This window comes from Cherax quadricarinatus, chromosome 89, assembly GCF_038502225.1.
Source record: "Cherax quadricarinatus isolate ZL_2023a chromosome 89, ASM3850222v1, whole genome shotgun sequence".
Taxonomy (NCBI): Eukaryota; Metazoa; Arthropoda; class Malacostraca; order Decapoda; family Parastacidae; genus Cherax; species Cherax quadricarinatus.
The window spans coordinates 7,650,090-7,675,533 of NC_091380.1; the positions used below are offsets into that span (position 1 = coordinate 7,650,090).

General features: G+C 39.2%; 1 protein-coding gene across 1 annotated transcript in view; it reads left to right on the forward strand.

Annotated features, from left to right (window-relative positions):
• The window catches only part of LOC128697218 (glycine receptor subunit alpha-3-like), a 75,207-nt gene extending 53,014 nt beyond the window's left edge, over positions 1-22,193 (forward strand). The window contains exons 8-11 of the mRNA XM_053788779.2: positions 933-1,033; positions 2,468-2,628; positions 12,068-12,197; positions 15,798-22,193. Of these exons, the coding sequence (XP_053644754.1) occupies positions 933-1,033; positions 2,468-2,628; positions 12,068-12,197; positions 15,798-15,968 (563 nt within the window). The 3' untranslated portion in view covers positions 15,969-22,193. The remainder of the gene's footprint in view (positions 1-932; positions 1,034-2,467; positions 2,629-12,067; positions 12,198-15,797) is intronic.
• The last annotated feature ends 3,251 nt before the right edge of the window (positions 22,194-25,444 follow it).

The following is a 25,444-nucleotide window of genomic DNA, read 5'->3' on the forward strand; positions in this document are numbered from 1 at the left end:
CAGAGTTTCAAGAGATGGTATGATCCAGCTTTAAAGACACTGAATCAGTAATGCCTGTCGATGAATGTCGAGAGGGAAGACCTGGAGCTATTACTCTACCCTTGTGAACACAAATTTAAGTATGATCTAATTCTGTAGACCAGGAATTTCAAAACCACGATGACTGGAGTTGAGGCAGGAATAAGACCTATGACTCGACCCCCAGCATACCCAACTAGGCAAGTAGAGGAGAATATAGATATACAGTGGACCCCCGGTTAACGATATTTTTTCACTCCAGAAGTATGTTCAGGTGCCAGTACTGACCGAATTTGTTCCCTTAAGGAATATTGTGAAGTAGATTAGTCCATTTCAGACCCCCAAACATACATGTACAAACGCACTTACATAAATACACTTACATAATTGGTCGCGTTTGGAGGTGATCGTTAAGCGGGGGTCCACTGTACTACTCAACAGATGACATAGATGATATTTAAATTACTATTTCTTGCAGGCAGAGCCAGAGTAAGATTTTGTAGGCCCCTGGGCTACAGGTACTGTGGGGCCCCTGGGCTTCAGGTACTGTGGGGCCCCTGGGCTTCAGGTACTGTGGGGCCCCTGGGCTTCAGAACTGTCTGGAGGCCCTTCAGCTAGCGATGGCCCCTGGGCTTCCAGCTCTTAAAACCCATGCCTTTATCTGCCTCTGCTTGCAAGTGCCATAACAACAACTACCTTGTAAATAATAATAGTATAATAATCTTTTATTTCTACAAATACATGATACAACTTATACAGACAAGGCAGTCAGTATGGAAGCCTAGCCTCAGGCCAGGCTGCATTAATAAAGGAACATTTGAAATCAATCACCAGCTCTGTCTTCTCTTTGATTATATATCCATAAACTAAAGTGTGTATTTTTGTGGCTCCGTACTGGTGGATGTGGTTATCAGGCAACTTCACCTGCCTGGAGGTGGTGTTTAGACTGAAGCGACGTCTTGGCTACTACGTCTTCCACACCTACATTCCCACCTGCCTCATCGTTATTATGTCGGTAAGTGTCACAGCTGACCAAGAGGTTTTCAAGGACCCCATTGGAAATAAGTCACTTTGACTTTTTTTGAGGTTAACCTGTATACATATGTTACAATGTATGATAACTGTATTTATGTTCAGAGTCAAGCCATTATTTTTTTCAAAACATGCATGGAACTTGCAGTTAGATGGGTTTGTGTTTTTTTTTTTTTTTACAGTTTCAATATGATTATGAGAACACATGATTTGTACGTTCATAGGAAAGCCATTTATCATGCGAAGCATTTCAGGTATACTAGTTCTAAATCTTACGAACTACTAGTCCTAGCATATAAAAACAGTAGAACCACCGTATCCATTGATTTGGTATCCGTGGCTTCATTAATCCATGGTTTACTGTGGCTCAAAAATATTTCTTCATTTTGTATAATACAGTGGACCCCCGGTTAACGATATTTTTTCACTCCAGAAGTATGTTCAGGTGCCAGTACTGACTGAATTTGTTCCCATAAGGAATATTGTGAAGTAGATTAGTCCATTTCAGACCCCCAAACATACAAGTACAAACGCACTTACATAAATACACTTACATAATTGGTCGCATTGGGAGGTGATCGTTATGCGGGGGTCCACTGTAATAGCCTTAAAGTGCAAAAGTAGAGAAGTTGGCAGTTCTTCAAAGCCTAAGAGAGCTGTGAAGTGCTTCCCATTAGTGAAAAGGTGATAATTCTCTACTTATTGTACAGGACTTATATACTGTATAGGGTCTGCTACTATCCACAGTTTCAGTAACCATGGCAGGTCCTCGGAATGTATCTCACGTGGATATGGGGGGTCCTACTGTATAGGCATTGTGTGACAGTACACCATAAGAATTATTTTTAAAATATTACGGGTATTAGATTCAAATGCAAAATACAGTGGACCCCCGGTTAACGAACTTTTTTCATTCCAGTAGTATGTTCAGGTGCCAGTACTGACCGAATTTTTTCCCATAAGGAATATTGTGAAGTAGATTAGTCCATTTCAGACCCCCAAACATACACGTACAAACGCACTTACATAAATACACTTACATAATTGGTCGCATTTGGAGGTGATCGTTAAGCGGGGGTCCACTGTACTTACCCTCTTTTTAACATGAATATAATTTTTATTTCTTGGCTAAAGATGAATGTAACACTAACTTGGCCTAACCCACACAGATAAACATCAAATACCGTATTTCGTGGCTTATAAGACTTGTTTTAGTTTCAATGCCTCGGCATCAGGCGTAACTGGGAGAGCTACAGCCCACCCCACACCCCAAACTTATAGCTCCCATCACTGACCTTCGGTTTATAGGACGCAGGGAGGTTTTTGGAGACATTTTATGGAAAAATAAATGTGTCTAATAAGCCGTGAAATACGGACCTGTGGAACATGAGTGATAACTCCATTCCCTCTGTCTCAGTGGGTATCCTTCTGGATAAAGCCGGAGATAGCGCCAGCGCGGGTCACACTGGGTGTCACATCATTGCTGACACTCTTCACTCAGCAGGCAAAGTCACAAGCATCACTTCCACCAGTTTCGTATATAAAAACCATCGACATATTCATGTCGTTCTGCACAGTGTGAGTTCATGGTCACTTCTTCGTTACTGGAAGTTATGGAAAAATACATATAAATGCAGTACTATAATGTGATCCTTAAACCTTAAACGGTCCAAACAGATCGACGTTCAAATTCGTAGCTACAAAAGTAGATCTAGTTTTTTTTACATATTTCCAAATATAACAAAAAAAAAATATACTAACAATGGTTATAAATGACCATAATTTTTAAAGGGGTGGACCGGTAAGCCAGCGGAAGGCCTCGGTCAGATGACCAAAATCTCCAAAGGCGGGTCATCATGTGACTAAGACCCGCGTCAGGAAACATTTGTCCTGTTTCCTGACGAACCTTACCTAACCTAACCTAACAAAAAAAAATGTAGATAAAAGTTTTTTTTACACATTTTCAAATGTAAAACAAAAAGGAAGATCTACATTTTTTTACATACTTTCAGATGTTGAAAAAACGTATATATACGTTTGGACCGTTTAAGGGTTAACTGACTATGTTAGTCAATAAAAGATCACATTATACTGCATTTCTGTCTATTTTCCATTGTGTTGGTATATCATCTATCTACTGGAAGTTGTCTGTATTTTCTGATAGTGTATATGGTATACATTACGTTATTCAGTATCCATAATTTTATTTGGCAAACTGCAGGAATTTAATGACTTATTATCCCACAGGAATAGTGAGCTATAGAATTCTTCCCAGATAACCGATGACTAAAATGCCAGAAGCAAGGGATCAGTAACCCCCTTCTTTTGTATTCAGTTATAACATTGAAAAGCTAAAGAAGAAAATTATTATACTTTCTTCTTTGGGTCACCCTGCCTTGGTGGGAGACAGCTGTTAATTTACAAAAAAAAAAAAAGTAACAAATTCTCTTAATTCAAATTCTCTTACTGTACCATATTCAGAATTGCTCCAAAACGAGAAAGAATCTGAGTTTTGAAATTATCAGAATTTGTTTTCCTGAATAATGTTATAGCTAGCATCATACTTACACTCCAACATGTCAAATTGCAAAATACACTTGCTTCAACTCACTCCACTCCATCATATTAACGCATGCCTGCCAGATCAGTATATCCCTACCTCTCAGAACCTTATTCCATCATCGTTTAAAAAGTTTTTCAGAATATTTTTACCATCTCTCGAAAATCTTTTCCTCCTCATCTGGCACATCTAGCACCTAACCACTTTCATTCTTAACAGATTAAATCAATCTACTTCCTACATTTTCTTACCTTATTTCTCTCTCTTTCCAAAAATGGTGCTAACCTTACCTTATCCATTCTTCCATTTACCTCTTTTCTGTTTTTAAATTTATCCATTAACTTTAATCTTCTACTACATATGGTCCTGCTTTCAAATTCCACTTAATTCCTTTAACTTTTCCCACTTCAGTTTCCCTAACCCCTATTAACTTCTTGACTCAGTGCACAGACATCCAGCTTCTTTAATTCATTGAGATGAGTTGGATTGAAACATCGTTGTAAGCTCCTCTCTCCTATGTATGAGTTATTTGTGTATCTGTGTACAGCCTCTCCTCACTTAGCGACGTACTTGCTTACCGACGACTTGAACTTATGACGGGCTCTCTGACATACCTAAATAATGTATATTAGAGCTGATTTCCTCTATTCTGTTTATTACAATATATAGTATATTACTGTATAAACATTTAAAAATATACCAGAAATGTTATAAATGGTACAAAGGTAACATTAAAACAATATCAAAGATGGTTGACACAAACCCACTACCATTATAGTATGCTCCTCACTTAGCGACAAATTCATTTACCGACGTGGTCTTAGGAATGGAAGGAACTCCATCGTTAAGTGAGGAGAGGCTGTATGTGACATGTTGTTGGAATGAGAGCAAGGTAACATTTATGAAGGGATTCAGGGAAAACCAGAGGGTAATAATGTTGGTAGAATTACCGACAATATGCAGGTATGCATGAGCGTGTTTGATAGGAGTGAATGGAGACAAATGGTTTTTAATACTTGACGTGCTGTTGGAGTGTGAGCATAGTAACATTTATGAAGGGGTTCAGGGAAACCGGCAGGCCGGACTTGAGTCCTGGAGATGGGAAGTACAGTGCCTGCACTCTGAAGGAGGGGTGTTAATGTTGCAGTTTAAAAACTGTAGTGTAAAGCACCCTTCTGGCAAGACAGTGATGGAGTGAATGATGGTGAAAGTTTTTCTTTTTCGGGCCACCCTGCCTTGGTGGGAATCGGCCAGTGTGATAATAAAATAAAATAAAATGTAAAGTAAAAGGACACAAGTGCAACTAATGTGACAATAAAATGTCACATTAGTTGCACTTGTGTCCTTTTACTTTACAAAACCAGAGGGCCAGACTTGAATCCTGAAGGTGGGAAGTAAAGTGGCTTTATTCTGAAGGAGGGATGGGGATGCAGCAGTTTGGAAGGACATCTGAATTGTAATGTTAACACTTCTGACAAGACAGTGATTGAATGAATGATGGTGTAAGTTTCTCTTCTACCTTAGTGGAAGATGACTGATGTGTTAAAAAGAAAATTATATTAGCAGGGAAGCACTTATGTAATACTGTCTGGGGAATCTGAGGTAATCAAGATTGATATAATGGGAGGGAAGTTTCAATTCCTTGGATCAAGAGCCCTTCAGCATCAGAGCACCCATCTTCAAGGTACATGTTAGTTAACAAGTTAAAATGTGCACCTTTATCATCTCTGGGTGAGTGATTTATCTCATTGTCATTGTAACATTACCTAGTTTTTTTTTTTTTTTTTTTTTTTTAGTAATACTGTTTACAATGTATGGTTGGGGTAAGAGGTTGTCTTCAGCATTCATTGTGATGTCTGCTATATTATTATTTCAGTGAGGTACATTAGGTGGCAGTAGCCTGAACTATCTCAAGTGGAAGTTATCATTGAATTTGAACCTCTTGTTTAATGTGATGTATGTCAGAATTCTAATTTTATGCTCAATATTACCTACTTTGTCTCTCTCTCTCTCTCTCTCTCTCTCTCTCTCTCTCTTCATCTTTGTAATTTGTGATAAGGTGTAAGACCTCGCCTGTACCATCCATTATATCATTATATGTACCATATTATTACTACACATACAAGAGTGTGTTTTTGGTGGGGTGTGTGTCGTATTGAGTGGTGGTGGTCTGGGTTGAGTACGGTTAGAGGTGTTCATTGAACTTGAGCACTTGTGTCTTGTGATCTATTTTGGACTTCTGACTTTGTAGTGAATATTTGCTCTTGCATAAGCTATAAGGGAAAGATAAGCGAGGAATTCTTGTGTTGTGAGTCTTACACCAGATATCATCACTGGCAAACATGGCAACTGTCATAGAGGAACCTATTTCTGCAGGTGATGGAAATGATGATAGCTTCCAGACCTTTAAAAGTAAACAAAAGAGAAAAAGTGAGAAAGGACTAGAGCGTCGACGTAGTCAGACTCACTTGACTCGTACACAATGTGATACTAAACGTCCTTGGTGCACAAAGGCTGCAAGAAGTCTTTCTTCAAAGGAAGAATGTGTTAAGCTGAACTTCCCTGACAACACCCCACTGCCTGCTAAGTGTGCATGACAACACCCCGCTGCCTGCTAAGTGTGCATGACAACACCCCGCTGCCTGCTAAGTGTGCATGACAACACCCCGCTGCCTGCTAAGTGTGCATGGCTAAAGGAAGCTGTAAACAAACATCCTAACTCAAGGATCCAATTTAGGAAAAACACACACAACTTTGTGTTTGTGGAACAGAATGCAGAACTGATCAATGATCTACTTAGTACACCTTATGGGGATATTAAGCTGCTCCGACCTCCATCAGACACTCACCACTTTAAAAAATGGGTCAGTATCATAATCTTTGGATACCCTCTCTACATGGACCCATCCCATCTGACTCTCAGTGAGCATATCATCAAGCCTAAAAGACTTAAAGGAAAATCCCAAATTATTGCCAGTTGGGTGGGTCCTGTGCCCCTCCCCCGGAATATCTGGGTGCATGGTTTACGTTTCCTAAACATCGAAGTGTACCTACCCCCTAAACGTAGGTGTTACAAATGCCAGCACTATGGCCATGTTGCAGTAGACTGTGGAATACTACATTCTTGGTGTGGTAAGTGTGCTGGGAAACATTCCACTAGAGAATGCACAGTAGGCCCTGACAGCCAAAAATTTAAGTGTATTAACTGTAAAGAAGTTGGGGTTACAGTTTCCCACACGGACTGCAGTCAGAACCCAAACAACCTTCGATGTAAACCTGATAACAGCCCTTTAATGGTAACTGAGGATGAGGCCATCCAGTCTACCACAGCCAGATCTGAGACTGAACCTCTGCAAAGTGTGCAAGAACCCCACCTCACTGCAAATGATTCTGGTGATACCAGAATGTCATCACACACACCAGCTGTGGAGGAGCTAGCCATCCCTGCTAGCACATATGGAACTACTGGTCTGCCACTACAGATACCTATGGCTACACCTGAATATGGGGATGAGTTTGTCATTTCTCCCAATACACACAACTACAACAGTCAGACGGACACCACACAGGTAACCCCCCTGGAAATTGGAGATGAGTCAGATGCACAGGACCTACCTGCAATGAATGATGAAACAGAGAACACTAATGTAACCATGGTACCTGTTAAGGTGATAGGTGTTAAAGAAAGCACTAACCCAGAAGTGCCATCCTCCGGAGAGGCATTGGATTCGCCTGACCTTCCTCATATTATAACAAATTTCCAGAAAAAAATTGAGCATCTTGAACAGATCCTGACAAATTTAATAAATATATGTAATCAGGATGATGCTCTTGAGCATGGTGATGATGTCAAAAGTGCAGCAATCCCCATTCAGTTTCCAGCAATTTGTGAGAAAGAAGCCCATGACACTTGCCTTCAAGACTTGCCTTTTAACTGGCTGCCAAGATGCCGAAAAATGCTTAAAAATAAAGGTCCTGAAGATAAAGACGTACAAACTATGCTATTTGCTCTTAAGTGTCTGCACACTGTAGTCAAAGCATAATAGTTTTACCATCTTATGAGCAAGAGATTGTAATAACTCACTACAATGGATACATTACAAATCTTTTCATGGAACATTGCTTCCATCAGGAAGCGGTTGCCTGACTTACATCATATTAGTGCAACCAAGAATATTGATGTCATCTGTTTGCAGGAATGTAGATTGAAAGATGGAGCACCTCCACCAAACTTGCCTGGATATGCAGCTTATAACCTAAGGTCAACCAACTGTTGTGTGATGTATGTCAGAAAGAACTTGCCACATTCACTCCTTTCCTTGCAGAGTCGAGTTAACATGCAGTATCATGGTGTCAAAGTATATGCAGGCGATTTTTCCATAAACATTTTTAATCTCTATGCCCCAGCGAACCAGCTTCGACCTGATGCTTTACCAGATCGCATCAGTAGTGAACCTACCATCATTCTTGGAGATTTTAATGCCAGACATAAGAATATTGGTGGGTCTATAACAAACACCAATGGAACTAAACTAGTGAGATTGCTAAATGAGCATGATAATGTTCGAATTGTGGGCACTACTGAGCCTACTCACATATATGGTGGCATACTAGATCTGTGTCTTGGATTTAATACATCATATACGATGCATGACTCTGTCATAGTTGATGATCTTCTATCTGATCACTTCCCAAGACTAACAACTGTCAATCTTGATCACATCTCCAGCAATCAAGGAGCTAAATACAGAAGGAGGAAACTTATTCTCAAACCAGAACACAGAGACAACTTTATTAACCACTTGGATCAATGGTATAAGAATTACGAGCCCATTGGCACACAAAAATTTAATGATGATTTAATTACCACTATTGAGAGTGTTCTCACAGATCAAGTGGGCAGGAATAGGAAACAAAGACCCTCCACTATAAATAACAATAAAAACCAATGTAAATACTATAATGATCCACAGCTACGCAATCTAACACATGCAGCTAGGAGGATTGGTAAAGCATACCGTGAATGTAGAACCCCAGACCTGCTCAGAACGTTCCAAGCTGCACTAACAAATGCAAGGAATAGAAAGGAAGAACTTAGGCAACAGGAATGGGAACAGTTTGTTAGTGGATTAAATAGGTCCACCCCTTTGAGTTTGGCTTGGAAAGGTATAAATAAAATAACCAGGAAAAAGACTGGCAATGTTGCTTATCCCTTTCCTCTTGAAAAAGCAAATGACCTCATAAATGACTGGTCCAAAACATCCAGGCATGAAAGCCTTCCATCTCATATTAGAAAAAATTTAGAGAGTACTTCTGAAGAAATGTTGAAACTGATTAATTTTATGAGCCAAAATATTGATGAGAGTGATTGCCTCTTTACCGAGTATGAATTAGATAATGCATTAACCAAAGGTCAATCAACTGCTCCTGGAGAGGATGGTATAACCTATGATATTCTCAGAACTCTAAGGCACGTGCCTGATAACCCTTTGTTGGCACTGTATAATCTCAGTTACATTGAGGGCGTTCTTCCTACTTCCTGGACCAATAGTCTCATTGTGCCTATCCCTAAGCCCCAACAGCCTGATACATTTAGGCCGATCTCCTTAACTAGTTGTCTTTGTAAAACTTTTGAAAGAATGATGCTTAACAGACTGTACTACAGAATCAGACATCAACTTTCCCCCTACCTCTATGGGTTCATGAAAGGTAAAAGTGTGCAGAACTGTATTTCCACCTTTCTCACTGCACACACCTCTACTAGTTTTACCACTTTTCTTGATCTAAAATCTGCATTTGATATTGCGAACAGAACCGTTATACTACATGAACTAGCCAAAATGAATATTGGTGGTAGCTTACTCTGCTGGATAATAGGATACCTGTCAAATAGAATATCCTCTGTCCTTTACCAAGGCTTCAGAAGTGATTCTAAAGAAATGTCTTTAGGTACACCGCAGGGAGGAGTTCTTAGTCCCATGCTATTTAATATTCTGATTAATGCTCTCCTAAATGCTCTACCTGCCTCACCTAAACATATAGCTATAAGCTATGCTGATGATATCATGATCCATACAACAGGGCATAAGAAGATGAATACCATTCTTAATGAAGTTCAAGCAATTTGTAATCGACTAGGCCTCATAATATCTTCCTCTAAAACAAAGATATTAACAAGCAAACGACATCCCCCACCCATCTAGTATTTGCAGGGTGAAATCATTAGCTACGTTAAAACTTACAGATATCTTGGTGTAGATGTACCCTTTAACAAATCCACTATACCACAACTAAACAAGAAATGCAAAGCTATGGTGCTAATGGTGCTAATGCGAGAATCGTGAGAATGATGTACATAGCGTATGTTAGGTCCTTAATTGATTATGCTGCTCCCATGTTGATATTAGCTAGAGAAAGTTCTCTCCGACCCTTGGAGTTAATGCAAAATGAAGCTCTCAGGATTATTCTTGGCTGTCCCAGATCTACAAAAGTTCTTAACATGAGGAAGGAGCTTGGTATTTCTAGTATCAGTGATAGGATTGTTGAAATTAACACTGTACTCGGTATTAGAATGTTGAGAAACGAACCAGACACTGTCACAGTGAATCTTACCAAGTGTCTAGAGGTAAATACACACAGATCTAAATGGATTGTGAAAACGTGCAATTGCATTAAGTTTTATAACCTACATGAACTGTATCACTGTAGGCAACAAGAGCATTTCACCCCTCCATGGAAGATGTGTTCATTTAATATCACATACCTACAAGTCCCTCCCAAGAAGCTCATTGCTAGTAATCCCTTCCTTAAATCTCTTGTTAGAGCAACTGCTCAAGAAGAAATTTCTCACCTAGCTGATAGTAATAAGTTATCACAAGTTATATACACTGATGGATCTAAACAGGAGTCTTCTGGCAGGGCTACATCTGCTCTTGTTGCCACCTCCCTAGTTAAGAACAATAATAAATTTGTTGAGTTAGGCATAAGAATTAACAACTGGGCGTCTACACTGCAAACTGAATTGTTTGCAATCCTAATGGCGCTAAAGCTAACCTATGACACTGAGCTTGACTCTATCATCATTACTGATTCTATGTCATCATTGAAGGCTCTTGACTCATATAATGACTCCAACAACATGCTCATTGGGGAAGCCAGGTATAGATACTCAAAAATTAGGGACAAAGGAATTAATGTACAATTGCTATGGATCCCATCACACATTGGATTACTCCTTCATGATAAAGTTGATATGTTAGCCAAGAAGAGTGCCCAGAAGGAGAATGTAGAATATAACTTTGGTATAACTGTGTCTAGCATTAGGAATAATATTAGGAGAGAAGTAAATAATGAAAATGATTGTTATAGGAATGCAGTTAGAAGTCTGAGTAGATCTATAACCCACTATGATAACATGAACGTAGATAAATATGTTTATGGAGCAACGTGCAATGTGAACAGACTGACTGATGTTGTAGTGGCCAGGCTTAGGCTTGGTTACAAGTACTTCTGGCAGTTTGGGAGACACACAGATGATGATCAAACTAAATGTAAATTATGTGATCAGGCATATGGTCACTCTCTTGAACACTATGTGCTTAATTGTCCACTTATTGAGGAATACAGAGACAGACAATATAATAACCTATGTGACATGTCAAGATATCTTATTAATGAAAATAAGATACCAGATATACTAAGCAAATTTCCTAAATTTGCCTGTAACAGATAAGTGAACTATAGATATGTAGATATAAATCCATATGTATTCCTGTTAACCCTTTGGGGCCTAGTTCCTAGGCCTTTTGTGTATCCATATGCTCTCGCGCTACCGTCCACAGGATGGATATGGGGTGCACAATAAACTAGCCACTTCGGTGGCAAAATCTAATCTATCTATCTATCTGGGTATAAATAAGCATGCAAGAAAAGCTTTTGTTAAGGCATAGCTCTGTTTAGTGTAGAGCTCTATCAAGGCACAATACAACTCTACCTTGAACAAAATGTTGGTCGTATAAAAGCTTCTTCAGCACACTATCTTAATATCACACTGACTCGTAAAATTATAACGTGATTGCAAGAACTTGCTAAACAAACTGTGAGTCAGTCCCATAGCTAACCAGTCCTAAAACCAGCAATGGGGAGCACAATGACTTGTTAGTTTTAGGATTAGCTTGCCAGGGCTTTCATGCCCTACTGTTCAGAAGTTTAACATCATTTAGTTGGCATTATGCATATACAGCCACCTTTATAAAAATAATACAAATACATAGTATATTTTGACATGATGCATGGTTGTACAAAGGAATATAATAGTTAGGTGTACATGCGAAAAGCCCCTTTGTGTGCAGAGCATTTCGGGCTAACTTAAAATTAACTGATGATCAGTAAGACAATAGTCCATTTGGTCATTAGATTTAATATATAAACTACTATTTACTCCTCCTATGCTGGCAGGTTTGTGTTCATGGCGCTCATTGAGTATGCGGTGGTGAACATAATCCTGGGGGATGGATCTGGTGAAACTGCCAAGGGGCCCTCCAAGCCAGAACCCAAACCCAGCAAAGCCACTGACCTTGCAATAAAGGTAAGACATAGGGGTAAAAAGAATAACACCCGAGGATATGCCTATTGTAGACATCACGATGACCATGAGTTTAGACAATCTTCTTGAATGAAACTCCGAGATACAAGCTTATGCATCCAGCCGTTGTGGGAGAGGTAGTGGTGGCAGAACCAGCTTGGATGGTGAAAGCAAATGTGCTAAGGGAAGAACTGCACCTTGTTGCACCTCTGTTATCTGTCAGTGGTTTTGGGGATTACAGTGGACCCCCGGTTAACGATATTTTTTCACTCCATAAGTATGTTCAGGTGCCAGTACTGACCGAATTTATTCCCATAAGGAATATTGTGAAGTAGATTAGTCCATTTCAGACCCCCAAACATACACGTACAAACACACTTACATAAATACACTTACATAATTGGTCGCATTCGGAGGTAGTCGTTATGCGGGGGTCCACTGTATTTTCCCAATGGCCTGGTCTTAGACCAGGCCTCATAGGTTGGAAAGGAAATATTACAAGATTAAGAACTATTAACCCTTAAACTGTCCAAATGTAGATCTATGTTTTTTCAACAATTGAAAGTATGTAAAAAATGAATTTCTTTTTTTTTTTTTTTTACATTTGAAAACGTGTACAAAAAAGCTTCATCTACTTTCATTTTTATAATTGAAAATATGTAAAAAAAACGTAGATCTACTTTTGGAGCGCTACGCATGTGAACATAGATCTGTTTGGACCGTTTAAGGGTTAAGAAGATAAGATTTCGTTCGGATTTTTAACCCCGGAGGGTTAGCCACCCAGGATAACCCAAGAAAGTCAGTGCGTCATCGAGGACTGTCTAACTTATTTCCATTGGGGTCCTTAATCTTGTCCCCCAGGATGCGACCCACACCAGTCAACTAACACCCGGGTACCTATTTGCTGCTAGGTGAACAGGACAATAGGTGTAAGGAAAAGTGTCGGAATTTCCACCCGCCGGGAATCGAACCCGGGCCCTCAGTGTGTGAAGCGGGAGCTGAGTTTAAGATAAACCATTATAAACCTGTAATCATACAGATTTATGAGACAGAAAAAATCAGCAATCCTGTTGGGGTGCAAACAATAACAGGCTTCCACTTCACACTTGTAAGACAGTAGGGTAGTACCGTATTTCGTGGCTTATTAGACGCATTTTTTCCATAAAATATCACCAAAAACCAGCCTGCGTCCTATAAACTGAAGGTCAGTGACGGGAGCTATAAGTTTGGGGTGTGGGGTGGACTGTAGCTCTCCCAGTTACATCCAATGCCGAGACATTGAAACTAAAACAAATCTTATAAGCCGCATCTTATAAGCCGCAAAATATGGTACCTCCATAATGGTTGTTTACTGCCAACCTACTACTCATAACTATCTAACTCCTGGATAAGTGCTTGACTCATAGGGTCATAGAGTCTGGTATGGAACTAGATTTGATCTGAGGAAGAGGAGGATACATTCAATTCTTGGATAAAAAGCTCTTCAGTAGCTGTGACACAGCTTTTCTTTTAGAGGAAATGTAAAATAATAATGGGTTATTTTGTGTGTACGTATATCACAGAATACCACAATAGAGCTCCATTACTTGTATGAATGATTTAGGAAAATGACAAGTGAATAATTGAGACAGTTATACAACATTTGGGAATCTTTATTGTGGATATATTTCACTAGCCACTGACTTCTTCAGTCCAATACAGAGAAGAATAGTGGAGCATCAGGAGTTTGAGAAAATCAGTCCCTCAACCTGGAGTCAAAGTATTCATTCCATCAATTTTGAGAAATTCCCATTTAGATCAGTGAATTGTTCTCACCATTAGTCATATTCCACAACCACTTTTTCCCAGAAAAAACAAAACATGAAGCATTTGGCCTGTGAATAATGGGGTATTACAATATACAGCTCGGTAGTATTTATTAGTGTTCATGTATTCCTGGGGAAGTGCAATACCTGCACTTTAAAGATGGAGTTAGAGACATTTGCTGTTTGGAGGGACATCTGAACTGTCATATCTATGCCTCTGGCAAGACACTGATATTGTGAATGATGGTGAAAGTGTTTTCTCTTCAAGTTATCCTACCTGGGTGGGAGATGGCTAGTGTTTTTAACCCTTTGACTGTTTTGGTCGTATATATACGTCTTACGAGCCACCGTGTTTGACGTATATAAACTCATAAATTCTAGCGGCTTCAAATCAAGCAGGAGCAAGCTGGTAGGCCTACATGTGAGACAATGGGTATGTGTGGTCAGTGTGCACCATATAAAAAAAAATCCTGCAGCACGCAGTGCATAATGAGAAAAAAAAAACTCCGACCGTTTTTTTTTAATTAAAATGCCGACTTTGTGGTCTATTTTCGTACAGTATTTATGGGTGTATTCTTGTTTTCTTGGTCTCATTTGATAGAATGGAAAACATATTATAGAAATAGAGGGAATTTTGATTAGTTTTACTATAAAAAGAACCTGGAAATGGAGCTCAAATAGGGGAAATGCTTGATTTTTGCCGATGTTCAAAAGTAAACAAATGATGTCATTGTCCAATAAATGTCCAAGTAGCCATTCTAATATGCAGTCATGAATGGGTTGACATTATTTGTACAATTATTACAGTACTGCAGTAGTCTGCATAACAGTAAATCTTCTATTTTTTGTTTGAATAAAAATTCAAAATAGAAAGCAAGAGTAATATCAGAGGGGCCTGGAGACATGACTGATGAACAAAGAAAATGTTATTTTAGAGCCAGGAATGTCTGCATTGTTCATTCTGGACCTTATTTTGAAATTGTCATATTTTTTCATTTTCGTGAAATTGGCCAAATTACAAATTTCTGACCACATTACTGGGTAGTTGAAATCGGTAAATGGGCAGTTTCTTGTACTCACTCAATAGAAAAAATGGAGTTCTAAAGAAATAGCTACGAGTTTGGTCAACTGGAACAATGGAATTAGCCGAAAATAGGGCTCAAAATGGGCGAAATCGCCAATTTGTAAATATTGCCGAGGTCACTAACTTCGCGAGAGCGTAATTCCGTCAGTTTTCCATCAAATTTCGTTTTTTTTGGTGTCATTACAATCGGAAAAAGATTCTCTATCATTTCATAAGAATTTTTTTTTTTTTTTTAAATTTGCGATACCAGGAGACACCTCAGGATTCGGGGTTGCGACAGTCAAGGGGGTAAAAAGAATATTCCTGGGAATGCACTAAACCCACAAGCATTCTACAGTACTAGGAAATGGGATGTATACCTGGAGAAGGTTTTGGGGGTCAATGCCCCCACTGCCCGGTCTGTGACCAGGTCTCTTGGTATGATTAAAATTGTTCCAAGGAATTTATTGCATTTGCTAACAGTATTTCTTGTTTAGGGTGCTATTCAGTTTTTTAATTTTAATGATGGTGTTTAGATTTGACCCAAGGAATCAGGACTACCTTTTTCTACCTCAGATTAAACCTGATTACCTCCCATTCCCAACTGTATGATACCATACAGGTTTATAACTTCCCATGAAAACAGATATACATGTATGTACATATTGTTATAGTGTTAGTGCATACAGTTCTGTACTTAAATTTCTTGTTATTTAACCAGTAATTTGCCCACAGGAGAGCAGACGGTTCCTGCTCGGAGAACCACCAAGGCCAGCAGGTCCGTCACCTGCACAAATCCGTCGAGGTCGAGCACTGATGGTAGACCGAGTATCTCGCTACCTATTCCCTATTTGCTTTGCCCTCCTCAATGCCATCTACTGGTTCAGCTTTAAGAAGTATTTATAAAGCACTCATCTCCTGAAGGAAGGGAGGCATCAGCATCTCCAAAATGGGTCACACTGTACAAACACCAAGCACAACCTCCATCAGGTGGAGGAGACTAGAAAATACCCTACATGTCCAATACATCAATAACACAGGTCTACAGCCAAAATGCTTCAGAACTAAAACTAATCATCCTTTACTAATTTTGGATCACTGAATGTAGAAATGACACCTTAAACTGCAAATTAGCTCTATTTATAAAGTCTTGAACTCAGGCCACTTGCATAGTATTATCCTTGACTTGGGAAGGGAGGGTAGACAAACTGTACAGTGGAAAGGCTCTTGATTCAAACCCCACACTGTATAACTGTTGAAAAAATATATAGTTTCCTATATTTCTCATGAATAGCACTTTTCTTCAAATTTCTTTTTTTTTTTTTGGAGGAGGGGGGACCAATTTGTATTATATGGACCACCAACTGTGTAGCTTATGTTAATCTGAGCACTGTTTGTTTTGGCAACTCTAGTGTCAGAAAACAGATGATTCACTTGGAATTTAGGTATTACATCACCCTAATAACTGGACTGCATTAGTTCATTCCCAGAGGTCATACAGTGCACACCTGTCAAACTTTTGACACTGACTTTTTTTTTTTGCCAAATTTGGACGAAGATGCCTTGTAATTGCATGAGATAACTTTTGTTATGTTTGTGGGTAGTTGACTTTTGCATCACAAAAGTGTGCTTTAACGCTGCCATGACTAAGAAAGCTTATCACCTTTGTTTTGGCTGTAAAGTTAAGACTGACTATCTTGGTCATGGAAAAACGCTACCAGGAAAATGGAGTCCATCACTGTCAGCAGATTTCTGCTGAACAATAACAAGTGATGATCCAGAAGTGGAATACAAGAGACATGAAGCTGCACTGGGTTGAATCACTATAAGTGAAGTGATTATACAGACATGTTACTAATGTATTATACAGCTAGCCCTCCACTTTCACGAGTTCCATTTTCGTGAGCTTCGAACATTCGCGAATGCCCAGCTGCCCAATCATATTTACCAGACAAATGATAGGAGCATAACTCCCTACAAAACTCTGAAGATATGAAGAGGAAACGGTCTCAGTTGCCCATCACAATGTTCTTCACAAGGAAGCCTGCCACTACCCCTGCCGCTACCCTTACCGTCTCACCTGAACTTCAACCCGCGGCAGAATCTGACTCCATTAATCTAAGTAAATGCTATTATTATATTTCCCGACAATATACAGTGGACCCCCGCTTTACGATCAGCTCCCAATGCGACCAATTATGTAAGTGTATTTATGTAAGTGCGTTTGTACGTGTATGTTTGGGGGTCTGAAATGGACTAATCTAATTCACAATATTCCTTATGGGAACAAATTCGTTCAGTAATGGCACCTGAACATACTTCTGGAATGAAATAATATCGTAAGCCGGGGGTCCACTGTATTTGTGCATCAAAACATTCGCAAACGCTAGTGTACAGTATTATTTTATTTCCCTACATCATATTTGCGCATCAAACATTCACAAATTTTCAAGATTCGTGAGGTTCTTGATCCCCTAACCCTTGTGAATGTGGAGGGCCTCCTGTATACATACGCACAAAATGTGTAAACAAGTTTCTTTGTTATTATGGTCATAGTCGTTTTCAGCACCCCAAAAGCCCTAAAGCAAAATACAGTGGACCCCCGCATAACGATATTATTTCAATCCAGAAGTCTATTTGGGTGCCGTTATAGACTGAATTTTTTCCCGTAAGAGATATTGTGAAGTAGATTAGTCCGTTTCAGACCCCCAAAAATACACCTACAAAAGCAGTTACAAAAATACACTTACATAATTGGTCGCGTTGGGAGCTGATCGTTATGCGGGGGTTCACTGTACTTTTTTTCTCCAAAGCACAAAAATGTTAAAAATTTGTAGACCAATACAATGAATAACTTCTGATAGCCTTGTGCATCTGTGGCCAAACTGTACTTCAGTCCATGTAAAGTGCAGCAAATATCTGTTACCATTAAAAACAGAGTTAAAAAATAGAATTAGGTACCTACAACAAAGTACCAAGATATCATCTAATGTGTAATAAATTTGGTCTACCAGTATACAAGCTGCAGATGCTACTCCAGCATCACAGTGGACGATTCAGTATATATTGCTTACAGCAAGAACTCTCTCACCAAGTATTGCTTAGAGTGAGAAATCTCAGCAAATATTGCTTAGAGTGAGAAATCTCAGCAAATATTGCTTAGAGTGAGAAATCTCAGTAAATATTGCTTAGAGTGAGATAACTCAGCAAATATTGCTTAGAGTGAGAAATCTTAACAAATACTGCTCAGAATGAAATCTCTTAGCAAATACGGCTTAGAGCAACAAATTTTAGCAAATACTGCTATGAGCAAGAAATCCCAGCAAATATTTCCAGAGATGAGTGAGGGATTATTGATCTACTGAACCGGATCTGTGTGCGCCACTCCTTAGATCAAACCTGAATACCTCTTTCCCATTCCCTCCCCCTCAAGCTCTGTATGACCCCCTTCAGATTTAGCATTCTCTCATGGATGTAATACTAACAATAGAGTTGGGTGTCCTGTAGCTCAATCGCTAGCACACTTAGCTCACGTACTGAAGTCTGGGGTTCGCATCTCCGGTACGGCTGGATATCTTTAGAACCTGCTGTCCATGTTCACCCATCAGTATAAAATGGGTACCTGGGTGTTAGTGGACTGGTGTGGGTCACATCCTGGGTGTTAGTAGACTGGTGTGGGTCACATCCTGGGTGTTAGTAGACTGGTGTGGGTCACATCCTGGGTGTTAGTAGACTGGTGTGGGTCACATCCTGGGTGTTAGTGGACTGGTGTGGATCACATCCTGGGACAAAACTGACCTAATTTGCAGGAAATACTCAGCATAACAAGGGGCTTTCTATATAGTAGAATGTCATTGATGTCAGCTATGGTCTGTATACCTTGTACGTACTTGTACTTGTAGAAACAAAGATATTATTATTATGAATATAATCCTAGTGTCAATGATTAAGTATTACACCCCACCTAGCTCATGTTTCAATAGAAATACAGCACAGACTTGTAAACAATTCACAATTAACCCTTAAACAGTCCAAACAAATCGACGTTCAAATTCGTAGCTACAAAAGTAGATCTACTTTTTTTTTACATATTTTCAAATATAACAAAAAAAAATGTAGATAAAAGTTTTTTTACACATTTTCAAATGTAAAACAAAAAAGATGATCTACATTTTTTTACATACTTTCAGATGTTGAAAAAACGTATATATACATTTGGGCCATTTAAGGGTTAAGTAATAAACATAACGTCTACTTCTTAGGCTGATAAATACAGTAGGAACGCCGTATCCGCAGGGAACATGTTCCAAGGACCTGCTGTGGACACTGAAACCATGGATAGTAGCAAACCCTATATACGTATACAGTGGACCCCCGGTTAACGATATTTTTTCATTCCAGAAGTATGTTCAGGTGCCAGTACTGACCGAATTTGTTCCCATAAGGAATATTGTGAAGTAGATTAGTCCATTTCAGACCCCCAAACATACACATACAAACGCACTTACATAAATACACTTACATAATTGGTCGCATTCGGAGGTGATCGTTATGCGGGGGTCCACTGTATATGTCCTATGTCCTATACATACCTATTATAAAGTTTAACTGATAAATTAAGCGGAGAATTACCACTTTTTCACTGATGGGAAACACTTCACAACTTCTCTTAGGCTCTGAAGAACTGTCAGCTTCTCTACTTTTGTACTTTGGGGCCGTTATTATGCAAAATTAAGAGGTACTTTTGAGCCACAGTAAACTGCGGATAACTGAAACCGCAGATACCGAATCAGTGGATACTGGGATTCTTTTGTATAATAGTCATAGGGCAATAGCTCCTACTCTCATGAAGAATTTTACAAGAAATCAAAAGTCATAGGCCTATAAGCCCAAACAGAGTTTTAAAAAAATATTTTTTTTAGCTAATTTTTTAAATGTACTTCATATATATATAGTATCAAGTGTCCCCTTATGTATAAATTGCAAAATATAAAAAGAAGAAAAACTATTGTTTCTTCTTTTTTGGTCCACCTGCCTTGATGGGAGATGACTGGTGCGCTAAAAAAAAAATATGTATACATAGTATCAATCATTAGGTTAGTCCATTCCAGACCCCCAAAAATGCACTTAGAAAAGCACTTACAAAAATACACTTACATAATTATTCGAGTTGGGAACTGTTCGAAATTTGAGGTACCACTGTATATACGTTTTAAGTAATGGTTCTGTTTCCAATAAGACTGTCATTCCCATTTGCCCCCTTGGGGCGGGGATGGCAGACCAGAGAGGCCTAGCTTGAGGCTAGGCCTGGGGACAGTTGGTCCCAAAGATGAGGAGGTCCTTGCCCCTCCTCCCATGGGAGACTTAGGTCTCAGACACTCCCTAAAGAGGGAGCCAAGGCCGGGCCACCACTTGGAAAAGGCCCGGGCCGGGAGAATACCGGCTAATCTTTAATAATAATAATAATTCCAATGTAAGGTTAAATAAATTGACCTATGCTAATAGGTTTCATATTATTTTGAGAATGAGACTGAAGAAGCCAGTGGCCTTTTCAGTCCAGTAAAGAGAAGAATAGTAGAAAAATGAGTAGTAGTTTGAGGTAATCAATCCCTCATCCTGGAGTAATTGTGGTAAGTCCATCAATCTTGAGATTAGTGGACTGATAACACTGACTCCAGGCAGAGGGACTGATTACCTTAAACTACTTCTTATCTTCCATCATTCTTCTCTGTATTGGACTGAAGAAGCTATTGGTTGGCATAATATTTCCACAATAATGGTTCCCAAATGTTGAACTCAACTTGTTGCTTTTCCAAATCATTTGCGAGTTGGTTTTTGTAAATCATTCATGTGTTGGTTTTTGTAAATCATTTACATGTTGGTTTTTTGTAAATAATTTACATGTTGGTTTTTGTAAATCATTTACGTATTGGTTTCTGTAAATCATTTACTCAGTGTTAATCCCCTCAAGGTAGGTTCCTTGATGCTGTTGAAGGGCTCATGATCTAGGGAATTGGATCTGTGCTCTACTCCCCTGAATTAAGCCTGAATGCCCTCCCCCCCACAGGAGCTGCATAATCCCTACGGGTTTAGAGCTCCCCCCTGATAATAATAAATATACAGTGTTAGACACCCTTCAATTTGTCAACCTGTCTTAAACATGTATGGCCAAAACTGTACATAATAATCTAGAATAGAACACACCATCAACTCGTGTGGATGCAGTGTAATGTGATTGTAATGTGTTTACTGACGACGTTTTCCCTACAAACGTTTTATCCTATCACAAACAGATATTTGTGACTTGATAAAGCTCACTGTGGGTGTGAAACGTTGTCAATAAAGGACCGCATTATACTGCATCTGTGTTTTTATCCATTGTGTCGGTGTTTTATACCATTTCCTTCTAACTAGTATGGAAATACATAAAACAAATTTTTCAGATAGAAACTTGAATGACCCACTATACCAATAAAGCCTAAGATTAAATTGACTGCTTTTACTGTCTCAGTACATAACCTATTTGGCTCTGGGGGCATGAAATATTAGCTTACATGTACAGTAGTAGTAGGTTGGTAGACAGCAACCACCCAGGGAGGTACTACTGTCCTGCCAAGTGAGTGTAAAACAAAAGCCTGTAATTGTTTTACATGATGGTAGGATTGCTGGTGTCTTTTGTCTCTCTCATAAACATGCAAGATTTCAGGTATGTCTTGCTACTTCTACTTACACTTAGGTCACACTACACATACATGTACAAGCACACATATACATACCCCTCTGGGTTTTCTGCTATTTTCTTTCTAGTTCTTGTTCTTGTTTATTTCCTCTTATCTCCATGGGGAAGTGGAACAGAATTCTTCCTCCGTAAGCCATGCGTGTTGTAAGAGGCAACTAAAATGCCGGGAGCAAGGGGCTAGTAACCCTTTCTCCTGTATATATTACTAAATTTGAAAGGAGAAACTTTCGTTTTTCCATTTGAGCCACCCCACCTTGGTGGGATATGGCCGGTGTGTTGAAAGAAAGAAGAAGATGTACAGTGATGGAATGAATGCTGTTGTTTCTTTCTCTGGTCACCTTATCTTGGTGGGAAACTGTGAAAAAAAGAAATGCACAGTATGAGGTGTACCATGTGACCTGTAGCTCAGTGGTAGAGCAATTGTCAGTAGTGTTACTGTGTACTGTGTAGTATACTTAGATAATCCCAGCTACTTTATAGATAGGCTCCCTTTTTCTGTGAAATAACAAGTCCCACTCATGTGTGCCGCCAACTAGAGGCCTCCACCTCAGTTCATCGCTAGGCTTAGACTCGACAGGCAGGCCTGGGTTTCTCCTCATGACTCTCTTAATTATACATATACCTCCAAGACAATCCAACATGTGTATTCCTTACTCCAATATCTCCTCACGAACCCCCATAACAAATGGTGGCAGCTCAAAAGAGATAACTCAGTTTTAATTTGGTTAGGACTTAACACTCCCAGGTTTTTCTTCATATTTTTTTATATTTAAAACCACTATACATTAGTGTGCAAATTAATTGGGACAGGAGTAAATTTTGTGATTATCTCATAATATGTCTTAGTCTCTCACTTAATTAATGTAGATGAGGTTATTTTCTTTTCAGAAGTCTGCTACTGACTTCTGGCAACTATCCAGCTGTAGTGTTACCCTGTGACTTGTCAGTGCTACAACAGCTGTTGTTCTGTAAGTCTATTCCTACAAGTGTGCTCCTTGAGTGAATGAGGTTTCCTTAAATTGCCCCCTTCAATTCATGATTACTGCTAAAATTCACAATGGATGTTACACCTAAGAAGTGTGCAGGTATTGTAAATCTTAGAAAACATGCTGATTTGAGTATCAGGTAGATTGCCAAAAATCTGAACCTAGCAAAGTCAACTGTTGGTCAGATTCTGAAGAGAGCTGACGACACTGGTGATTGTGGAGCGCTGCATCGAGGGAGATGTGAAAGTAAATGCAAGAAAACACCTTACATTGACAAGACTACCATAAGAAATAGTTTGAAGGATCCCAAGGAAACCAGAAAAGATCTACAGAGAGATTTGGCTTCAGCTGGTGTAAATGTAGTTTCTTCAACTGTTCAACAAAGGCTCCTTGAAGTTAACAGAACTGCCAGAAAGCCAGTAAATAAACAATTATTAACTGCTGCTATGTAGAAAAAATGGCTGCGATGGGCACTTGATCATAAGGGCTGGACGGCAAATGAATGGAAAAAAGTTATGTACGGTGGACCCCCGCATAACGATCACCTCCCAATGCGACCAATTATGTAAGTGTATTTATGTAAGTGCATTTGTACGTGTATGTTTGGGGGTCTGAAATTGACTAATCTACTTCTCAATATTCCTTATGGGAACAAATTCGGTCAGTACTGGCACCTGAACATACTTCTGGAATGAAAAAATATCATTAACCGGGGCTCCACTGTATTCAGATGAAGCACATTTTGAAGTACAGATAAGTGGTAGTGAAGTACATGGGTACAGATCAGTGGTAGTGAAGTACATGGGTACAGATCAGTGGTAGTGAAGTACATGGGTACAGATCAGTGGTAGTGAAGTAACTGGGTACAGATCAGTGGTAGTGAAGTACATGGGTACAGATCAGTGGAAGTGAAGTACATACATGGGTACAGATCAGTGGAAGTGAAGTACATGGGTACAGATCAGTGGTAGTGAGATGGTAGTGGAATTGACACATTCAACAAGCAGCAAAACACCCACCTAAGATGATGTTTTGGGGTAGATTTACTGCTAAAGGCCCTGGACGGCTTGTTATTGATCAGGAATGATGAACAGACAGCCTTGCTGACTGCCTGATCAACTACACTGTTGCTGTTAGTGACCTGCAGGACTACATAGCCACCACAGCTGTACTTTCACTGATGTCTGAAACTACTATATACTGGCAATTTGTTAAGCCACACCAGTTAGAACCAGAGAAAGTTATAAAATTAAGTTGATGTACAATGTCAGGTACTGCTGACAAAGTAGAAAGACGAGTAGAATTTTATTACAAGACTTGACAAACGTCTACTCAGCACATAATGTAATAAAGATGTACTCTGCACCCAGTGTCTCTCTACTAAACTATACAGCATTGAAGTTACGATTAACAAAGCAATGAAACTGTGCGGTTATTCGGTATCTTTACCAGGAGTTGGGCGAATCTTATTAGTTTGATGAATCTTATTAGAGCCAGTTGCCCCAGTGGTTAGCACAATGGCCTGTGAGTTTTAGGACCAGGAGTTCAAGCCCCACCCATTTTGTGATTAGGAGGAGTTGCTCACATTATTAATTCACTGCTAGCATTAAAAAATTTCAACTTAATCTCAAAAATCTGCTAGTATCTACATCAATTTACTGCTATTATGACTAATTTCCTATCACTACAGACTACATTTTGGTATTAAAAATAAAAACATGAATACTGTATAGATATACCTTTACCAAATGAGAGAAATTTTTAGAAACAATATTAACCCGTAAACGGTCCAAGCAGATCTACGTTCACATGTGTAGCGCTACAAAAGTAGATCTACGTTCACATGTGTAGTGCTACAAAAGTAGATCTACGTTCACATGTGTAGCGCTACAAAAGTAGATCTACGTTCACATGTGTAGCGCTACAAAAGTAGATCTACGTTCACATGTGTAGCGCTACAAAAGTAGATCTACATTCACATGTGTAGCGCTACAAAAGTAGATCTACGTTCACATGTGTAGTGCTACAAAAGTAGATCTACGTTCACATGTGTAGTGCTACAAAAGTAGATCTACGTTCACATGTGTAGTGCTACAAAAGTAGATCTACGTTCACATGTGTAGTGCTACAAAAGTAGATCTACGTTCACATGTGTAGTGCTACAAAAGCAGATCTACGTTCACATGTGTAGCGCTACAAAAGCAGATCTACGTTCACATGTGTAGCGCTACAAAAGCAGATCTACGTTCACATGTGTAGCGCTACAAAAGCAGATCTACGTTCACATGTGTAGTGCTACAAAAGTAGATCTACGTTCACATGTGTAGTGCTACAAAAGCAGATCTACATTCACATGTGTAGTGCTACAAAAGCAGATCTACATTCACATGTGTAGTGCTACAAAAGCAGATCTACATTCACATGTGTAGTGCTACAAAAGCAGATCTACATTCACATGTGTAGTGCTACAAAAGCAGATCTACATTCACATGTGTAGTGCTACAAAAGCAGATCTACATTCACATGTGTAGTGCTACAAAAGCAGATCTACATTCACATGTGTAGTGCTACAAAAGCAGATCTACATTCACATGTGTAGTGCTACAAAAGCAGATCTACATTCACATGTGTAGTGCTACAAAAGCAGATCTACATTC